Genomic DNA, 19,839 nt, shown 5'->3' with positions numbered 1-19,839 from the left:
TTCCGTAGAAAGATTGGCTGTTTTGACGCTGAGACCGAGATTTTGGGGTAGATCCTGGCCTTCAAGTCAGGCACTAACGAACATTCAGGGGTTGGACTGTACCTAGTCCGTATGTATTACTATGTACTTGTACAGCTATTGCTGGTGTTCTGGCGACGACGCTGCTTGTTACCCCCACAGGACGTACCGGAGAGCTTAAAGTCAAGGACGTTATATCGAAACTGTGTCCAGCCGCGAATTATGGCCCAGCTTACCAGCGGGCCGGAGGCTTACTTGCGGCTTTGCATTGTCTTTACTGCTGGTGAATCATGTAAATGGACATCGGCCACATCATCAGATCTGTTGGAGGTATCAATGCCACCTGTGGGCCCTGTACTGGGCGCCAGATATCGGATGAACTCCGCAAGTCATTGTAGGAACACAGCAGGTTGCAAAGGAGCAGTTGGCCACAAGGCAAACTACCCCAAAAACCCCCCCGAGAGGCAGATTTCGAAGAATGAAATTCATAGGTAATGACCGAGCGTCTCACAAACTGGCCACATTCCATCTGCCAAGGGTAGGACAGACATCGACGAGGGGGTAGCCACCATAATCTCGCGTCATTAACCCGTCTACATTCTCTCTCCGTGGAGCATATGCAAAGCTGTGTATTATAAACTCGATTGAAGTAACAGTGCAACCCACAAGAGCACAGAGAATCCCAACAAGAAGCAAAGACCGCCTTGTGCTACGCTAGAGTCGCCCGTCCTTTAGTGCTCAAGCAAGCGCAAGCTGCCCTGGACAACCACATTCTCCAGGATGGATCCAGGCGGGATATCGATGGTCTGGCCCTCCGTAGCGACAATGATGACGGTGCCCTTGAGCGTGACCCCACGGCCGAGGTTGACGGCGCCCGTGATGGTCAGGTGGTCAAGCTCGATGATCTTGGGGATACTCGGGATGCGCTTCTGGAAGTCAGAAACCTTCTTGAAGTCGCTACCGAGCTTGATGAGAGGCGCGTCGCCGAATCGGCTGGCGCTCATCTGCAGCTGGCCGTGCTTAACAGTGTACAGATCCGACTTGACGAGCATCAGGTCCGAGCACGTCTTGACGGGCAGGAAGCGGCGACGGGGTACGTTAACGCCATGCGCGTTCTTGAAGTGCTTGATGGCAGCACCAACGGCCGTCTCGAGCTGGAGAATGCTGATGTCCGACTCCCCCTTTTTGTCGCCGGGGATGGTCTTGCCGTTGGGGATGATCTCCATCTCGAGCTCGTCGTTCTCCACCACGCGCTTGATGGCCTTCAGGTTCATCCAGATGTTGTTGGTGTTGAAGTACTTGAACTTCTTGATCGACTTGAACTCGTTGACGTGCTCCTTGGGGACCTGGGCGATCTCGAGGAGACGCACGCTGCCCTCGTAGTCGATGATGGTGCCACCCTTAACGTCGGCCTTGGTCTTGTTGGTCAGCTCCATGATGTACTCGGCCTCGCTCTCCACCATGTGCTGCAGGATGCGCAGATCGACAACGGCGCCAAGGTTGTCAGCGTTGGAGAGGAAGATGATCTCGATGCCGCGGTCAAGGAGCTTGTCCAGAATGCCCGAGTTGTACAGCGACTCGAACACGTCACCGTGTCCTGGGGGGTACCAGTCATGAAGAGCAGAGTCGAATGACTTGGGTACCGGCAGGAGCGAGTCCTTATAGATCCTGGGGTACCGCGACTGGTTGAAGGTGAGGATGTCCACATTATGACCCTCGTACTTCTTAATGATGGCCGCGGTATCCTCGTCGGTGTTGAACGAGTTCATGAGGACAATGGGCACATTGGAGCCGTAGGTGCGGTTGAGGTACTCAACCTGTCGAACCGACATGTCGAGGAAGGACATGCCGTCGCGGACTTCGATGACCGACTTGGGACCGACGCAGCCCATGGAGGTACCGAGACCACCGTTCAGCTTGAGCACAGCCAGCTTGTTGAGGAAGCTGACGGATTCAGAGTTCGCAAGAGACTCGTAGTCCACAACTTGGCCCTCGGCAGGAGGCGCAATGCGGTCCCAGTTACTGGAGAGAGGCACGTTAGCTTTACCTCCGACCCTAAGCTCTACGCAGGGAAAGCTTACACCTCGTTGCCCTTCGCCTTGTCATTGAGATACCGGCGGAAGAGCGAGAAAAAGTTGTCCATCTCCGTCTCAAACAGCTGTTTGACGAATTAGAGCCCGCGTTTTCCTTTTTCAGCTCACTGGCCGCAACTTGCCTTCTTCTGCTCCGGGTCCTTCACTGTTTCGGCGAGGTTCGTAAGCGCATTGCGCATTTGAGCGGCCGCGATGTTGGTTGAGGTGTTCTCAAAAGCCTAGAGACAAGGCTGCTGGTTAGCCCGGCGATATTCTCACGATAAGCGAGCGCTAGTATCAGTCAACATCGAAGGGAACGACTATGCCCCCCACATTGTATTCTTCAACATTTGCCATCTTGAGTCACAGAACAACAGTTCGTGTAGAAGCAGGCCGTATTGTGAGTGGTTAGAGGTAGGCTGCCAGCGTCCAAGCTCTCTGGCTGCCCGTTGGGGAAGCTGGGGGGCTTCGGGTATCGGCCCGGTGCCAGATCACAGTGGCCAGCCCTGTTGACTCCTTTCAAGAAGGGATGTCTCCAGAACCAGGGGACTCTTGTCGAACGCAGTATGTGACCTCATGACGAGCATGCAATGCAAGTCGCCCAGCCACCTCCTCAATGCGACCCTCATGTTGTCATCCCTTTATTCCTCCTCGGCTGGGCCCCACAGAACGCTTCCCATAAAAACCGCCCAAAAAGAAGGCTAAGAATTTGCAGAACTCACCATGTGCGATCTTGTCTTGCCGTGATGTCTCTTGGCAAACTCGGAGTCATCGCCGTTGCCGTTCCCGGGCTTGAGGTGCGAGGGAAGGGCGCTCTTGATCGCTTGTGCCGCCATGTTGCCGGGAGCTCTTAAGCTATGCCGCTAAAAGATGGTGTTGGCGTGGTTCAGACTCTCGCCGAGAACCGAATTCGAGCACCGTTTAAGCTTCGAGATCCTAGAGCCCTTTTGAAGTCTGCCGAAGGGTGTGACAGGGAGGCGCTGCTTGACAGAATATATTAGCCCATTGACGTAATGAAGGCTGCTGCGACACCTTGGGAACAAGTGGGATCGACTTGGATCAACCCCTCTTGCCTGCGGTGGAACTAAGAGCGCAGCAATGATTTGGCAGAGCTCTCGAGGTGCGGGGTTGTTTGTTTGGAGGGGAAGCTCCTGACAGTTGGCAGCAACACTGGTACGTACGATTTGAGCAAGTGGCGTGGGCTGCTTGTCCGTCGAGAACGCCAGAGGGATGGGTTGCACCTTTGGAGTTGGTTTAGAGAGGAAGAAGGAGGGACGACGAAGGACGGAAAGAGAGGCGGTCTGTACTTGTACATGTATTGTAGCTCAAGAGGTGCCCGCCCCTGGGAAATGGATGCTTTTATGGGGTTCCTCATCGATCGTCAGAGCTCCATCGACGGACGTGTTAGTGGGGCGTGTATTTACCGACGGAGCCCACTCCCGTCAAACCAGGATTGACGACGAGAACGGCGGCGAAGGCACAGACAAACGCATTTTGTTTGCAAGGTACTTATACGGAACAGTAGGACTACAACGATCATCTTTCTCGACATACAGGGCAAAACATTATCTCTAGTGACTACTGCTGTTGTCTGATCCGTACCGTTTAGTTTCACTGCCTGCTTCTAGCCAAGTCCGTTTGCAAGGTAAGGTATTGTATGTACGGTCGCGGGACGAGAACTTTACGGAGTGCAACCCCTCGACATTTGATTGCCGTTCCCCAGTGGCATCGCTCTCGACATTGCTCGACATAGGATCTTCCTGCGACTTGACGTTTCACATCAGCTACCCGTCAGCCGAAAGCAGCTCCAGATTTGATTCCTTTCTGCCCAAGCCTCCCCCTTATGCACTGGGCATCAACTTCGCTCACGGGCTGCAATACCTCGGACACTAACAGAGGTTCCAGCCGAAGTGTTCCATTCGGATCCCTGTTCTAATAGAACCCAGATTCAGCCCAGCGGGAGCTGGATGTAAACAAGGCCGACGCTGGACTTCCCGTCATCAAGCCTAGATCCACCACCCATCAGCGGGGAAATTTGACAATATCTGTTCTGGGAGCCGAGGCGCTCCAATAATCGTCAAAGAAGAAAGAACCAACCCGGCCTGCATTGATAAGAGGCCAGCTCACAACTTGAACTGAGTTCAAGCTCACTTGAGGCGGATTCGTCGAGGGACAAGCCGCCTCAGCTCGCGGGAAGGCTCGACGCTAGGTCGGGGTGGTAGTTCTGGACCTTCAAACTGTCCCTTAGTAGGACATGGAGCTTGTTGAATCTCGAAAATTCGCATTTACGTACCTATATTTATGATGTTTCCGGGCCTTCTTTCCTCTTGCTCCACCTCGCTTTGATTGAATGCATCCACAAGGAAACGAAACGAAGGTCTCGAGAGCACTCCTAATGATAAGTTCCCGCGCTCGCCGCGATACCAGCCGCACTCCCAGGCCGTTCAAGTTCAGGGTGGCGACCCACGTGGCGCAGACGGCTAAGATGTTTTGTCTCTCTCTTCCGAGCTGAAGATCTCGGATATTTCTTTCCTGTTCCACGGTGAGCCTGTCAAATAGGGATTCGGCAGCTTCCGGATCAACCCAAACGCTGAGCCGCATACGGATTACTCTGGGAACAAACGCCATGTCTTTGTAACGTTACGGCTTGGTGCTGGGCAGAAGCCGTATCCGAAGGTCAAGGTGCAGCTACCCTGCGGCTCCACAGCCCCTCGACACCACGGTTCAGACTCCGAACTGCATGGCCTTACACTAATAATGGTGTGCTGAGAAGACCAGTGCTTCGTGCTCATGTCTGCATGGTACTAGTATGTAGCCCGAGTACGAAAGCAGTGTCAGAAATAGGTAGTTCCAGTTGAAGGTTCGCAAGAGACTGCCTATCCCCCGACCCCACCTGGCCGAGAGCCATCACCGCCCGAAACCGGCATGATTGAGTCGGTGAAGTTCTTGATTTAAACCTCCAGGTTGCCTGGTGGTTGCTGCATAGTCCCAGGGAGTACCTACGTTTCCAGCTATCACTCCGTCCCTCACCTGCCGCCTACCACATAACACCAACGAGCATCGCAAATCGCGACTTGGCGACTCTGAGCCCTGACTGCTACAACACCTTGAACAGTCAGCTATATGGGCAGCGCCGCTGAGGACCTGCCTTACTGGCAGGTCAACGTCCCTGAACACCTGAGGACCGCGGAATGCCCCGAGTTCCTGCGGGACATCACAGAGAAGGACCGGCGCATTATCAGCACGCCGGACAGCGAATTTGAGCTCGATTCTTGGGAAGTGGTGCGGCAAAAGGTAGCACAAAACCGTCTGGAGTTGTTCCAGAGAGTACCCTCAGACCTGCGCCGATACCATGCCTTCACCTGGAAGCTCAAGCAAGACTATGGCAGCGTCATGAACTTTATCCTGACACAGCGGTTGCAATGGACGCTGCCGATCACGCCCAGGGGCCGGCCATTTGAGTTCGACGACGACATCAAGGTCCTGAGGAATGACTGGCCGTATGGCATTGACAGGCGCATCGTACACCTCGTCGTCTGGACCAAGTTTGCGCTCGAGGAAGACCCGGAGACTGGGGATCTGACTGACAAGGCACGGGCCGAAATCGATGCCTATGTCCGCATAGTGTTCTCAAGGATACCCCAAGATCATGTTCGTTACGAAACTCTCTCCGCGATGCGCTTGTAACACTGACGGATAACAGGTCGTATGGTTCAAAAACTGGGCGTCGCTCAAATCTGTGAAATCGGTGGAACACTTCCACATCATGTTGTTCGACCCGGATCCCGAGGTGATCCGGGAGATCACAAATGGTGACGTTCCTCTCTGCGAGAAAGAATGAATGGAGCCCTCGGAGTTGGAGTTGGGGTTGGGCAGATAGGACAGACATTGGACGCTATACCAGAGACTTATCCCCAGAGGTTTTAGACTTAGATCACGCGATTCGCTCTCCCTTGCTCGAGAGATGCCATTGTCGCCCTGACCTCCACAATGGGGCAGTCCGCCATGGGTACTGCGATCGGCTTCTCCATGCGGACGCAGACCTGCTGGCGGTCTCTGTGATGCTGGCAAGAAGGCCCCAGTACGGGGCATGTCAGGACACGTTCTGCTATATGGGCGCCTAGTGCCTCGAGCGTCCCAAATTGCGAGCTCTCCAAAGCCTATTTCCGTCAGCATATCGTATCGTGGGATGAGAGCTGAAATGCTCACCTTGACAATAACTTCCTCCACCTCCGTGTAGACATCCCGTGGCGCCATACCAACCAAGTCCTCGATGGTAACTGTCACGATTACAGGCTGCTTGGCCAGCCTCTCGTTCGAGTTCACTCCGATCAGGGTCGGCACCCTTAGCCTGCTGATCTCCAGTGATTCTGCCCTCGCCTGCATCTTCCCCGTGCCCTCCTCAAACACGGCGCTGGCGGTCAGACTCACCCCTTCGCCCAGAAGTGACGCCTTGGGCAACGTGATCGTCAGCGACAACAAGGGAACCTTTCTCATGAGCAGAAATGGCGCCCAGTCGGGATTACCCGGTTCCCCTTGCACCGTGAGACCGGTCAAGGCGTGCCACAAGCCTGCGAGCGCATGGCCGACGCAGTAGTCATCCTGCCTGGGATCTGACAGAGTCGACCGGCGGTACCCTTCCGTCTTGTCGAGATTTGCCAGTATAAACTTGCTCAATGCGCCGTAATGCACGGTATCATCGGTCAACCTGTCTTCTGACGCGATGGAGGAGAAGGGCGCTGAGAAGGCCACCTCAGCCGAGATCAGCGCCGGCTGCGGCTTGCGCCCACGGCCCCATGCGTCGTGTCCCGCGTACTGCAGCACGGCGGACAGATTTTTAACGCTGACTGTCGCGGGCGGGTCTGGGACCAAGGCGCGGAGGCGAGCAGTTGTGAGGAGGGGGACTTCCATTCTGCCTGGGGTCCAGATGTATCCAACAGGCTGGTGACGTCGAGACTTGGATGAAAAAGCGATTTGCGGAATGGAAACCTCAGCCTCCCGAGAATAGCACAGGTATTTTGGAGATGAGCGGACGGTCGAAAGACAAATGCAGAGTTGTAACGATGCTTTTTTGCACGATTGATGATGAGCGTGCGACCTCGGAGGCTCTGCAGCTAAGGTTACCTACCTTAGGTAGTAACTTTAATCCACAGCACAGACCGCCCAAGCAATCCAGAATGTCCGCAGCGCTGAACTTGCATTCACTTAAAAGTTGACATTAACTTGGAGATTGAGTTCCTAGACTGACTCGGATGGCGAGCAATGAAACGAAGCTGGACCAGGTACCTATGATACAGCCAAGAGAGGTTAGTAGAGTAACGGCCCGGGGAGTTGAGATCAAGATCAAGTTGAAATGGCAGATGATAATCTGGGGTTAGGGTCAAGACGCAGAGATCCCATCTCAGCCATGACAGTGATCTAGGTAAGGACCAAAGCGAAACCCATTGGATACTTTCACTTCAGTTGATTCATATATGTTAATTTGTCTGATCAGACGCCTAGTGGGCAAAAATATTCACGTCTCTTTCCATGCACTCGTCCGGGTTGAGCGAGTCAAGCATGCGATGTGTCCATTTTGCAATGAGATACGCCTTACATCTACATATACAGCGTTAGTCAGAGTGCTACTCACCGCCTTATACCCCCAAGGAAGAGATGGACGTTGCCCTGTCTGCCGCTCTTGGGAGTCATATTCTGGCATGACGTGGCCTGTAGGAGGTTTTCTTGTGTGAGCATTAGATATTTCAGCATCAGAAGAGTATTGTACCAACTTTTGAAAGCGGCTGATCCCGTGAAGTAGTGATTACCTTCTGCATATTGATGAACTGTGGCAAGGGGTTGTCCAGACAATCAATCAAATACCAGGTACCTATGTATGGGAGCTAAGGGAAGGGTCATCCTTAGAATTTCGGCATTATGACGTGGTCAATGGCAGAAGCCCTGAACCCTCCTTGTTAGACTGCAGACAGGATATTAGTACCAGTAGGTAGCCCATCGAATGTAAGTCATGACAAGCTACAGAAGCATGCTACCGTTCCTCAGCAAAGGTGCCATATCTGTAGAGCTTGGATCTATTTTACTCGGGCCAAGAAGACACAAAATCTCCTCTCTACAACCCTCGAGCAACTGGCCACAGAGTGCTAACAATGACTAACACCATGATGACGCCCATACCATCGGTCACGCCGGTGCCGCCCGAGCCTACGAGGTAGTTCAAGGCTATCGCTGAGGTGAAGAATGCAGTCGCTATTTCTCGCTTGTGTCTAGTATATGTATAGCAATTCACTAGTGAGAGGCCAACCAGCTCGGGCTGGGTGCAACATACTCGAAAAGATACCGCGCGTGGCAATGAACAGAACTACGCTGTCTATGAGCCAGATGACAACCACACTAAAAACATTGTGTGTCGTGCGTCAGTCACCGAACGTAAGGATCACAAACCGACAAACTACCTAGCAAACTGCCCTGCCCCGGCGCAGGGAGTGTCTTGAAGAAGAAGGGAATTATCAAAAGCCGGAGAGGGACGTACAATATTTCCACAATCTTGGATACACCAGGCTCGTCCCCAAAGAGGTAGGAGACCATTGGACTTAGGTTTTCGTATTACTCCTTTAGATAACCTTAACCCAGGTCATCTAGTTCACTCTCTATATAAGATGTCTAATAGACTATTATAGGGGCAACAAACTATTAATGAAAGAGGCTGCTCCGGTCTCAGCTAGTTTGTTCAGTCAACAATATGGTAGAGGCCCTAGGTCTGTTGCACTTGTCATAATGTTTTGCGTAGGGGCGTTGCGCAATGCTGTTCCAATGGCCAGAGTGTTACCGACCTAATACATGACCAGAAGCTGTGCTGTATGACACCGCCCTCCCCCTAGACTGACGTGACACTACCTAGGTACCTAAGCTTTGTTTTCAGTTGTAGTCAGGTGACTTTCGGCGTACTGTGTATACACCGCGAGGATTGAGCCTCACTGGCCGCATACCTCGCTCCATGGCTAACATTAGGTATTGTGGAAGCCAGATAGCCTCGTCGCTGAAGATGGGTATTAAGGGTCGGTGGCTCATCTAGCACGCTACTTGCCTTATATGACTTGTTGTCCTCCAGAATCATCACCTCAAACGACGAGGCTGACAGCATCGACGAGGTTGAGTTGGCCATGCAGAAGTATCATTTCATTCCGTCGTGGGTTCTATGTGTAGTCTTTGGCTCTGTCATGCTGCCATAGTACCCGAGTCCTGGAGGAGGCAATATGACCACCGATTGAGAGACCTATGGAGCTTGAAGAAGTCTAGGACTGAGCGGAAGCACGAGGGCATCAGTGTTGTCGGCACTGAAATGACCCCAACACGACGTGCTCAGGGCCGGGTGTCCGTTCCGAACGCGCAATCCAATTACCTTAGGTTCAACATCCATGATCACCGGTCTTGCGCCACACACAGTTTCGCCCACATCAATCAAGTGAAATGAACTGTTATTCACTAGGCAGATGAACACTCATCGTTAGCATGCGCAGACGTCACATACGAGAGTTCCACTTATCCAAAGTCGGCAGCTTTAGATATGCTCGGTGTAAAACACCATTCCCTACTCGGTTTGAAGTGGACGAACGCCTATTGGCGCCGGCCGGCGAGATCTTCGCGGTTGAGACTCATCCACCACCAAGAGACCCCGAGGAAGGCATGATCACTGGCGAGGTTGATGGTGCGTTGATATAGAAGAATTCACACCCGGAAAACAAGGGCATGGCATGGTTTGTGAACAGTTCTCTTCTCAAAAGGCGATGTTATTCCGTTGCCTGGTGAGTCACCAGTTTATCTGATTGCTCTTTGTCCGGGCCCATCAGCCGATCATGATCTATCACTCAGTGTTCGAACAAATCGTGGGACACTTGAGCTTGGAGCTTCCGTTGAAGATCGTTTCCCAAGCGTAACAGCGGTCGAACGGAACAAGACTTCTTTTAGATGTAGTCTGTTAGAGACTGAGCTCGCCGCTAGACTCCGCGGCGTTCTACGTAGAGTCAACGACTCGTTCCGACCCTGAGTCGAGCTGGGCCGAGAAGAAATTTCCCAATTCCATGCGAAGGACATCCTTCGTATACACTTTACACAGTGTCGCTCTCAATTTTAGCCCAAAGTTCATAGCATGTCCCCTAGGTGCAATTCAGCAGACCCTCATAGTTTCGTTCCAATAAGGTAACGCTACGGTAATGATCAGTGGCTGACCCTCAATAATTAGGGATGGCTCTGTTATTATAGACGGACGTGCAAATGGCATGAGCAAATAGAAGAGGAGGAGACAAGAATTCGGAAGAACAATCATGCGCGTCTTTGGAAGCTGGTCGCAACCGTCGCATTGTTGTCGAGTTCGTTGCGGATAACGCGGCTATCCCCGGGCGCCGAGAGGGCTCCAGGGCTACAATAACCCGCCTTCCTTTTTGAGCGCGACAAACCGCCGCCTGATATTGGTGCATCACCTTGTCCCGGTTTCAGATCCTTGCGTGCCTCATGTAGATGTCGATCCGAGCTCAACTGGTCGACCTCGGCGGACGGGTTCCGGGAAAGTGAAATCTGCCTATATTCGACAGGCAATCAGAGCCGCAATGCACCAGTGCAACCTCAACATCTGCGGCTCTCCCGCATGGGGTTCGATGGTAATCAACGACTCAAGTTGAGCTCTTTGGAACCCTATGCTGAATAGAACGTCCTGTGCAGCGACCGCCCCGTCGGGAGATCGTCCCGTGTCGAGCCGCCGGGGCAAGACGCCTGGAGCCATCCTGTGAAAGCGATGTGGATATGGGCGGTATGTTTATTGCAACGGCTCAAGAAAGGCTCAACGGCGTAATGCTCATGATGCCGCGCGTTGGAAGCGCGGTGACGGGTACGGGATGTCGGAATGTGACTTTGTTTTCCCCATTGAGTGGCATAACACCGGTTCCGCGGTTCCAGAGGAGGAGGTTGTTGGATATGTTGCCCATCTTGGTCCGATGGTCGTCCTCGAGGAAAGTATATAAAAGGGACGGTGTCCCTTGCGTTGTGATCGAGAGGACAGAGCAGCAGTCCCAGCCCTCTCTGTTCATCCAGTCCACTCCTTTGTCAGCTGATTCCTCACCTTCTCCATCCCCAACCACCATCCGTCGCCAGTCACCATGTATACGCGGGTAGCAACTGCACTGTCTTTCGCCAGCTTAGTGCTCGGCCAGCAAGTGGGAACGCTCACCGCCGAGAAGCACCCTTCACTCCCCATTGAGGTGTGCACGGCGCCGGGCTCATGCACCAAGGAAGACACCACGGTGGTCCTCGACGTAAGTCATATGCTCACCATGCTCGTTGCATCCCCGACTAACGCGACCCTCCCAGGCCAACTGGCGGTGGACGCACGTCACCAGCGGCTACACGAACTGCTACACGGGCAACTCGTGGAACGCGACGGCCTGCCCGGACGGCAAGACTTGCGCGGCCAACTGCGCCCTTGACGGCGCCGAGTACGAGAAGACGTACGGCATCACGACGCCGCAATCGGGCGCGCTGCGGCTCAACTTCGTCACCAAGAACGACAACGGGCAGAATGTCGGCTCGCGCGTCTACCTGATGGCCAGCGACGACAAGTACCGCATGTTCAACCTGCTCAACAAGGAGTTCACCTTCGACGTCGACGTGTCCAAGCTCCCCTGCGGCCTGAATGGCGCCGTGTACTTCAGTGAGATGGACGAGGACGGCGGCCTGTCGCGGTTTGCCGGCAACAAGGCCGGTGCCAAGTACGGCACCGGCTACTGCGACTCTCAGTGCCCGCAGGACATCAAGTTCATCAACGGCGAGGTGGGTTAATAAAGATGCGCTCGGTTTGTAAGGCGCCAAACGACGGCAATGACTGACATTGTGAGCAAACCAGGCCAACGTTGAGGGCTGGGGCGGCGTCGACGGCAACTCCGGGACGGGCAACTACGGCACTTGCTGCGCCGAGATGGACATCTGGGAGGCAAACCTGGACGCCACCGCCTACACGCCTCACCCGTGCAAGGTCAACGAGCAGACTAGGTGCGAGGGGACTGACTGCGGCTCCGGCGATGAGAGGTACTCTGGCCTGTGCGACAAGGGTATGCTACCCCTGAATGGATGGATGGAGAGAAACCGAGCAGGATGAGCTGACACAATCCTCGTCCAGATGGCTGCGACTTCAACAGCTTCCGCATGGGCAACAAGGACTTCTACGGGCCGGAGAAGACGGTCGACACGTCCAAGCCCTTCACCATCGTGACGCAGTTTGTCACCGACGACGGCACCGACAGCGGCACGCTCAAGAGCATCCACCGCTTCTACGTCCAGGACGGCAAGGTCATCCCCAACTCGGAGACGGTCATCGAGGGCGTCGACCCGGTCAACCACATCAGCGACGAGTTCTGCGCGCAGCAGAAGACGGCCTTTGGCGACAACAACTACTTCGCCACCGTCGGCGGCATGGCCGCCATGGGCAAGTCGCTCGAGAAGATGGTGCTCGTGCTCAGTATCTGGGACGATCAGTACGTTGTCTCAAGGAAAGAGAGAAAAAGAGTTACTAGTACTAACCATCTCTGTAGTGCCGTCTCCATGAACTGGCTCGACAGCAACTACCCGACTGACGCCGACCCGAGCAAGCCCGGTGTGGCCCGCGGCCGATGCGACCCCGAGGCCGGTCTGCCCGAGAACGTCGAGAAGGAGCACCCGGATGCCTATGTCGTCTACTCCAACATCAAGCTCGGCGCCATCAACTCGACCTTCACAGCTGCCTAGATGTCTGTCTGGGTTACTGGACTCAGGAGTTGATGGTTTAGGAAGATGTTGGTTTCAGATGCGGCGCGCCATGTCGTGTATATGCGGCCTTCTTGTTTGGGTACCTAAATTGGCAGTTTTGGGATAGAGAGGACGAAATAGAGCCTAGATGGTTACGACAGAAACGATCACAATGTCACCATGACTGCCCTCCACGAGACCTTACTTCGAGATGGACGTCGAATGGGGCGAATAGGGTTTGTTTGATCTGCAACCTCGGTTCTATAGTACTTGGGTCTTTTTACCGGGTAGCAGACAGAAGTTGGGCGGGAAGAAGTAGTGTGCCTACACTATTGACGTAGAGAGATAACGTTAAGGCAAGGGCATCCCGGATAGCCCCAGTCAACTTGCAGACGCCCCCGTCGCCGGCCGACACGTCGCATGCTGCAAACCAACTTGCAGGACTTCAGAGTACAGACGGCGAGAAACAGCGCAAGTTGAGCGGTATGTTGCACTTGCCGACGCGCTGCCGACCTGCAGCTTGAAGGCGAGATGCTGCAGCATGCCGTGATTTGTCGAAGTGCAACTCTCTCAAGCCCAGTGAGTGAGCCGCGACAAAGTTGCGACCACACTGGAAGTGGAGACGCTAGCGTTAGTGGTCGTGTTCCATCCAATCAGGTACCCGCCTGTCGGAGTTGGAGCTCCTCGTCCCAGCTGAACGAGGCCCATCAGGATCGGCCCGGGGATCAGGTGGGGGCAGTTCGCTCACGCCTCAGCGTCAGCGAGCAGCGAGCTCACTTCAACAGATCGCATCCCTGCCGACACCCAAGCACACCTCACAGCGAGGCAATGTTGGGCAGCCCCAGCCGCGGATCCAAACAGTGAGGAGAGGGGAGCTCCAGGGTGGTGGCGCTTGTGGATCGCGGGCAAGACCCCAGCCTCCCGTGGCCCAGAGCAAATACCGTAAGGTACCTAGTGTAGCAATCCAAACAACACACACAACATCAGATTGAAGACTTTACGGTTCTCTCAGCGGTATACGGCGCGAAGGCACATTTCCAACCTGATTGATACCCCTGCCATCCGTCGTGTGAATACAGTACACAAATACACAACTGAGCCCAATGAATGGACCGTGAAGGGATTGTGGACCCTTTTTTGACCCGTCGAGAATGATGCGAGAGCCTCGTCACCGGAGCCCCGAGAGCTCCCGACGGCGACGCGCCGGGCGCCGGGATTCTAGACAGGCGCTCGCCGATGCAGCCGCCGCCGCCGCCGCCGCCGCCGTGTCGTCCCACCCCCAAGGCCGCGCCCGCGCCGACTCGAGCTCCTCGTCGTCGTCCTCGACCTCGTCCTCGCTGCTCAACATCTCGCGAAAGAGCCGCTTTGGCATCCGCAACTTCTTCGCCTCAGCCAAGGTCAAGAAGGTCAAGAAGCGCCGCTCCTTCCGCAGGAAGAACTCATCGTCCTCGTCCGTGGATAGCGACCTAGCCTATGGCGCGGGCTACATATCGCGGTCCTCGTTCGAGAGACAACAAGCATTCTACGAGCAGCAACTCCACCACCACCACCAACAACAACAGCAGCACCAGCACCAGCCCTCGCAGGAGGACTCGTTGTTTGGGCCTGATGGCCGCCCTGCGCTGCACCGGGCCCAGACAGACGAGGAGATCATCGCGCTCGGCCGCAAGCTCTCGGACCTTGCCCGAGCCGAAAACCAGCGGGATCTCGAGCGCGCCGGTAAGAAGCGCCCTTCCCGCATCGTAGCCGCCGCCGCGGCCATCTCGCAGCTCCATCTCCAGCATTCTTCTCATGGCCACACATCCCGCGGCATCGGCACCTCCAAGCCTCACAGTGGCAGCGACGAGTCCGACTCAGATTGGGAGTCGGCTTCCGACTCGGACTCGGACTCCTCAACTGATGACTCCGGACTGGCCTATGGCCCGATGCCCAAGTACTCCGATCCGGAGCTGCCCCTCCCCGGCCCCTCACAATACCAGCAGAGTGTCGCCTCGACCACCGCCCCCCAGCGGCCTCCCCAGGCCCGCCGCAAGAGCTCTGCCGTCGATCCGGCCCTGTTCGGCCCCGTCAACTCCTTGCGCGGCTTCGTCAACACGCCGTGCGGCTTCCAGCCCGGCGAATACCCGCCTCCACCACGCAGCCAGACGCTGGACCACCAACATGCCCCGCTTCACGACCCGATCCCGCAGCCGAGCAGTGCATCCATCGAGGCCAGGCCCCTGCGCAACGTCTACCCGGTTCCGACGGCCGATCCCTCCGGATTCGATGCCGCCGCGGCGATTGCCGCAGGCGTGTCTGTCCCGCTTGCTGCCGCGGCCGCGGCTTCTCCTTCGACCCCCACGCGCCACGACCGGGACAGAGACGGGGAGAAGGTGGCGTATGCCTCCCATCCTCGCCCAGACTCGGTCGAGATCCAGGCGCCGAAGCCGTGGGCTCCGCGGTCGCCGCGCGTGTTGGTTGACGAGGAGCGCGCTGCCGCTGCGGCCGAGCGGGCGCAGCAGGAGGCCTACCAGGGCAGTCCCCGCGAGCGGAGATCAAAGAACAAGGGACGCGGTGAGCAGGTGAGCGCCGTGGAGGCTGTAGTCTCCGGGGCGCTGCCCGCTGTTGTGGGGGCTGCGGTTGGGGCGGCGGTGGCCGGTGGTGTGGAAGGGAGGAGGGAGCCGAGAAGGCAGGGGAGAGGGTATGAGGGGCCCGACGATCACGTGTACGACCTACCTCCTGACAGACGTCACGTCGAGGACCGCCGGTTTGGGGTCAACTTCCCAGATGATGGAAGCAGCGCTGTTGGGACTGGACCTGGCGGCTCCCGTTCGACGGCCGCGATTTCAGATCGCCCGGAGAAACGACGTGATGGCCGCGATGACCGGGGTTACGACCAGTCGTATGACCGGCGTGTCGGCCTTCGGGATGAAAGGCGTGGCCCGGAAGACCGTTTCTCCCGTCCTGCCCCGGACAACAGAAGCATCGCCGAGATTGCAGCATCGGCAGGTATCGCCTCAGCAGTTGTCGCTGCGGCCGGTGCCGCAGTCTTGTCGGACTCCGGGAAGCAACGCGAGCTCGACGAGCTCCGCGAAACGGAGGCGCGTATCCGTGAGGAGCGCCTGGACTACGAGCGCCAAGCGCAGCGCGACCGCGAAGCCCGTGAGCGCCTCGAGCGGCAGGATCCCCGTCCTCGCGAGAAGAAGGAGGAGGAGGAGGAGCGCCGCTGCCAACAGGAGCAGGACGAGTACGAGCGTCTTGCGCGCCACCAGCGAGAAATCCGCTACAAAGATGAGCGCCGTGCGCAGATTGAGCAGGTGCGGGCCGAGCGCGATCGCATCGCTAGGGAAGCCGAGATAAAACGTGACCGCCAGGATAAGCACGAGCGTGAGGCACGCGATGAGGATAAGGAACGAAGCCGCGATTCCGTGGAACGCCGCCGCTCCAAGGGCAAGGATGTCGTCGTGGTTGTTGACGACCGTCCGCGCAGCAAGGATGCCGAGCCGCGCTCCGTGGAGAAGGACAGCTTGCAGCCCGGCAAATCAAAGCCTAGCCGGGAGGAGCGGCGTGCTAAGCGCGAGGAGACCCGTCGGATGATCGAGGCCCTCCAGCGGGAGATAGAGCTCGAAAAGGAGCGACTCGCTGCTCTCGAAGCTGCCAAGGCATCTGCCGCCGAAGAGCGCGCTGACCCTGGCCCTTCGAGCAGCAAGGAAGAAGAGGCGGTCGACCCGTTCCAGTTCCAGGTTGCAAATGATGCCTTCGAAACTCCGCAATTCAGGACTCCAATGAGGTCGCGCACTCCGGTTATCCAAACCGTCGAGCCCCCTTGGGCAAGCAAAGAGCCGGAGCCGGTTGAGGAGCGTGAGCCGTTACGGCCGACCCGGCGCGATCTTTTCGAGCAAGAGCAGCGAGACGCCCGGGCCATCGTGGACGAAGCCAACCGCTCCACGACGCCGGGCGAGCTTGGAGTGATTGAGCGTCAACGTTCCCCGTCGCGCTCACGCGGACCTCGGCGAGAGAGAGATCACGAGCCAGTGAGGGACCCTGTGCAGGAGGAAGCCAACCGGTACTACCGCGAGCAGAAGCTGGCCGAGAAGATCTACGAGGAACGCTCCCGCAGCGCTTCTCCCACGCCATCGGTGGTGGACAAGTACGAGGATACGGATGGAGCCCCGTTCCGCATCGTCACCCCGCCGGAGATGAAGCGCCCGCCGAAGAAGACGCAGTTTGACGGCCCGAACGCGGACGTCCGCATCGACAACATCATCATGCCACACGAGCTGCCCAAGTTCCTGGCCCCGCCCCTAGGCGCATCCGGCCCCGGGGCGGTGGTGATGATGCCCGTCTTCAAGTCGAGAGATCCGTCGTGCGAGCGGGAGAGACCCATGCTCAACATCGTGTTGCCGACGCCAAGCACGTCTCCGTCCCTGGAGAAGATGAAGGCCAAGCAGGCTGCCGCCGTCGCTGCGGCCGACGAGAAGCCGTCCGAGGAAGAGAAAAAGACGGCGGAGCGCAAGCCCAAGGTCATCATCAACGCCCGCGGCCAAGCGGTGGAGGTGCCCGACGACTACAACACGGGACGCGCTGTAGAGACTGACAGCGGTGACTCCTCCCACGAGCGGCGCGCCTTGAATAAATTCAAGTTCGGCAGGAAGAAGAGCGCCTGGGGAAGCCTGATCGCTGCCGCAGTCCAGTCGATAGAGCAGAAGGCTGCTGAGAAGGAGGGCGCCGCTGTGGTCGAGGGAGGGAATAAGCCCAAGGAGTCGGTGGCCTTATCCGAGCGGAAGCCAGAGTCAGTGCCAGAGCCGGAGCCAGCATCGATGTCGCATCCGAAACTGCAGCCTGAGATTGGTTCGACACCCTTGCCGAAAACTCAGCAGCCAGCGGCAGAAGAAGCTGCCCCCAGGTCTGTTGAAGAACCAGCCCACGAGTCAGTACCGGTGGCCGAGTCACAGCTTGAACCAGCCCGCAGCGCCTCGCCGGCAGAGTCAACGCCGCCTCGGAGATCGCGAGTCCCCTTCGACTTCGACGATGAGCCCCCTTCAGTGGGACCAAAACCCTTTAGTCCGGGGTCGGCTCAGGTGCCCGGCACCTTTGGTGAAGACATCGACTTCACGGCCACTCTCGCTGCCGGCCTGCAGAGCTCCGGTTTCGATCCCAACATCGTGATCGAAGATCCCGCTTATCGAAAACGTGATTCGCCCCAAGGGTCGAGCGAGCCGATCTACGTGCCGCCGTCTTGTGAGACGGTGACGGATCTTGATTTTGAGCCGTCTCCCAGGGCGATCGTGGAGGAGGGCTCTGGTGCGCCTGTCTCGGAGTCGGCAGTTTCTGGGAGCCCTGCACATGACGACAAGGCTGTTCCCAAGAGTGAAGTTGTCGAGGTCGTCACTGTGGAACCGTCGCTGGCGGATGCCAATGATGAGTGGGCTCCTGAGAGCTCGAAGAAGTCCAGGAAGAAGTCCAAGCGTCGTAAGAGCACCAGGGATGTTGACGACGTACGCGACCAAGCGGAGCCACCCGATCGGCCGGGACATTCCGAGTCTTTTCAGTGGATCGATCGCGAGGTCAGCTCCGTGGTCTCGGATCCCGTCGGCAAGCCCAACGGCAGCCATTCCGACGAGCACCACGACGCCAAGTCCGTCGTGTCTCTCCCTTCCAACGGCACCACCAGCGAGCACTACGAACGCTACATCACGCAAAACGGAGGCGAGAGGGATTCTTTTTTAGGTAATGCCGGCACCTTTGGCGCAGGTGCCGGCCTGGCGGGAGCTGTAGCGGCCATCGCTGCTCAGATCGCCCGCCCAAATGCCACCCAGGACTCGGCCGAGGAGCAGCCGCTTGGTCACCTCCAGCGGAGCACCAGCTACAGCTCGCAGACCATCGACCCGGAAGTCATCCAGCGCGAGATCAAACCGGCCATCGACCCGCAGTATGGCGACCTACTCCCGCTACCTCCCACCGAGCCTGGATCACCCTTTCTTGACCTAGAAGAGGCCTTCCCTTCCCTACCCGAGAGCGAGGAAGACTTGCCCCCTTCAACCCGCCTTCGTCGTGATACTATAGTGCACACCCACGCCCGTCGCCGCAGCGCGATCGACCCACCAAAAACACCCAGCCGCACCGCCGTCCCCGTCCAGTTCCTCATCGGCCGCGCCGGCGCCGGCTCGGCCCCTTCCTCCCCTGCCTTCCGCTTCCCGTCCCCGACGCGCTCGCTTGTCGCAGCCCCAGCTCTTGATACGTCTCCCCACAGGAACCGTTCCTCCCGGCCAACCTCGTGGGACAGCACCCGCGAGATCAAGCCGCTCTATCTCCTGGAGAAGACCAGCTTCTCGGCGGGAGCTCAACGCAGTGCCGCAGCGGTCGAGCCGCAGGAGTATCCTGCGCTCCCGCCTAGCGAGCCGCCTTCGCGGGAGAGCCCGGCGCCGGAGTGGGAAGGGAGAGAGGGGGCGGTGGACTACCTGGGTATCACTCGTGGCGCTGGCTCGGAGCTGCAGCACGTGCTGAGCATCGATACCGGGCTTGCGAACAAGGGGGACGTACGGTTTGGGGAGCCGCTTGGTTCGCTTGGTTCGGGGGAGACGACGCCTAGGGCGGTTATTGTTGGAGGTGGTGCACCCGCGTTGGAGGCTTTCTCCTCCGATGAAGGAGGCGAGGAGAATGAAGTTGGGAGGGATGAGGAGCAGGAGCGTGCGGCTGAGTCCTTCTCGCCGGTTCCTATGGCTGTCGTTAGACTGCGACATCTAACGGAGGATTTGGAGACGCTCCCTCCCCTGCCGGAGAGCCTCCTCGCGTCGCCTGTCCTGCCCGCCGTGGCTCCGGCAGCCGTGCAGCTCCCGGCCGGGGAAGACTTGGAGAAGCTGCCGGCTCTTCCTGAGAGCCCGCCTGGCTCACCTCTCATTACGGCACTGCCTCTAGCTTCCACTCGGCTGCTGCCTACCGATGATGAGCTGGCAGAACTGCCTGCCCTTCCGGAGAGCGAATTGTCATCACCGGTTCT

At 57.2% G+C, this 19,839-nt stretch overlaps 5 protein-coding genes across 5 annotated transcripts; 2 read left to right on the top strand and 3 right to left on the bottom strand.

Annotated features, from left to right (window-relative positions):
* Positions 1 to 631: 631 nt before the first annotated feature.
* Positions 632 to 3,024, bottom strand: B0T15DRAFT_22932 (UTP--glucose-1-phosphate uridylyltransferase-domain-containing protein). The gene is made up of 4 exons (XM_062862927.1): positions 2,813 to 3,024; positions 2,234 to 2,329; positions 2,100 to 2,176; positions 632 to 2,040 (listed from the first exon to the last, which is right to left on the bottom strand). Exons 1-4 carry the CDS (start codon positions 2,924 to 2,926, stop codon positions 750 to 752), a joined length of 1,578 nt encoding a protein of 525 aa, XP_062725851.1. The 5' UTR covers positions 2,927 to 3,024; the 3' UTR covers positions 632 to 749.
* Positions 3,025 to 5,213: 2,189 nt separating this feature from the next.
* B0T15DRAFT_388843 (uncharacterized protein) lies at positions 5,214 to 5,931 on the top strand (the record flags this gene model as incomplete). Its single annotated transcript, XM_062864461.1, has 2 exons — positions 5,214 to 5,741; positions 5,794 to 5,931. 2 exons carry the CDS (start codon positions 5,214 to 5,216, stop codon positions 5,929 to 5,931), a joined length of 666 nt encoding a protein of 221 aa, XP_062725850.1.
* An 88-nt stretch (positions 5,932 to 6,019) lies between these two features.
* On the bottom strand, positions 6,020 to 7,001 carry B0T15DRAFT_385513 (uncharacterized protein; the record flags this gene model as incomplete). The annotated part of the gene is made up of 2 exons (XM_062864283.1): positions 6,020 to 6,250; positions 6,300 to 7,001. 2 exons carry the CDS (start codon positions 6,999 to 7,001, stop codon positions 6,020 to 6,022), a joined length of 933 nt encoding a protein of 310 aa, XP_062725849.1.
* A 587-nt stretch (positions 7,002 to 7,588) lies between these two features.
* On the bottom strand, positions 7,589 to 8,675 carry B0T15DRAFT_506780 (uncharacterized protein; the record flags this gene model as incomplete). Its single annotated transcript, XM_062867605.1, has 6 exons — positions 7,589 to 7,681; positions 7,723 to 7,799; positions 7,862 to 7,915; positions 8,265 to 8,342; positions 8,416 to 8,480; positions 8,620 to 8,675. 6 exons carry the CDS (start codon positions 8,673 to 8,675, stop codon positions 7,589 to 7,591), a joined length of 423 nt encoding a protein of 140 aa, XP_062725848.1.
* Positions 8,676 to 10,902: 2,227 nt separating this feature from the next.
* On the top strand, positions 10,903 to 13,025 carry B0T15DRAFT_22904 (glycoside hydrolase). The gene is made up of 5 exons (XM_062862921.1): positions 10,903 to 11,395; positions 11,451 to 11,909; positions 11,983 to 12,187; positions 12,256 to 12,610; positions 12,668 to 13,025. Exons 1-5 carry the CDS (start codon positions 11,240 to 11,242, stop codon positions 12,858 to 12,860), a joined length of 1,368 nt encoding a protein of 455 aa, XP_062725847.1. The 5' UTR covers positions 10,903 to 11,239; the 3' UTR covers positions 12,861 to 13,025.
* The last annotated feature ends 6,814 nt before the right edge of the window (positions 13,026 to 19,839 follow it).

Source organism: Chaetomium strumarium, assembly GCF_033439665.1.
Source record: "Chaetomium strumarium strain CBS 333.67 chromosome Unknown B0T15scaffold_1, whole genome shotgun sequence".
NCBI classification, from domain to species: domain Eukaryota; kingdom Fungi; phylum Ascomycota; class Sordariomycetes; order Sordariales; family Chaetomiaceae; genus Chaetomium; species Chaetomium strumarium.
Note: the sequence above shows the minus strand (reverse complement) of the source record. Positions and strands in the feature narration are given on the sequence as shown.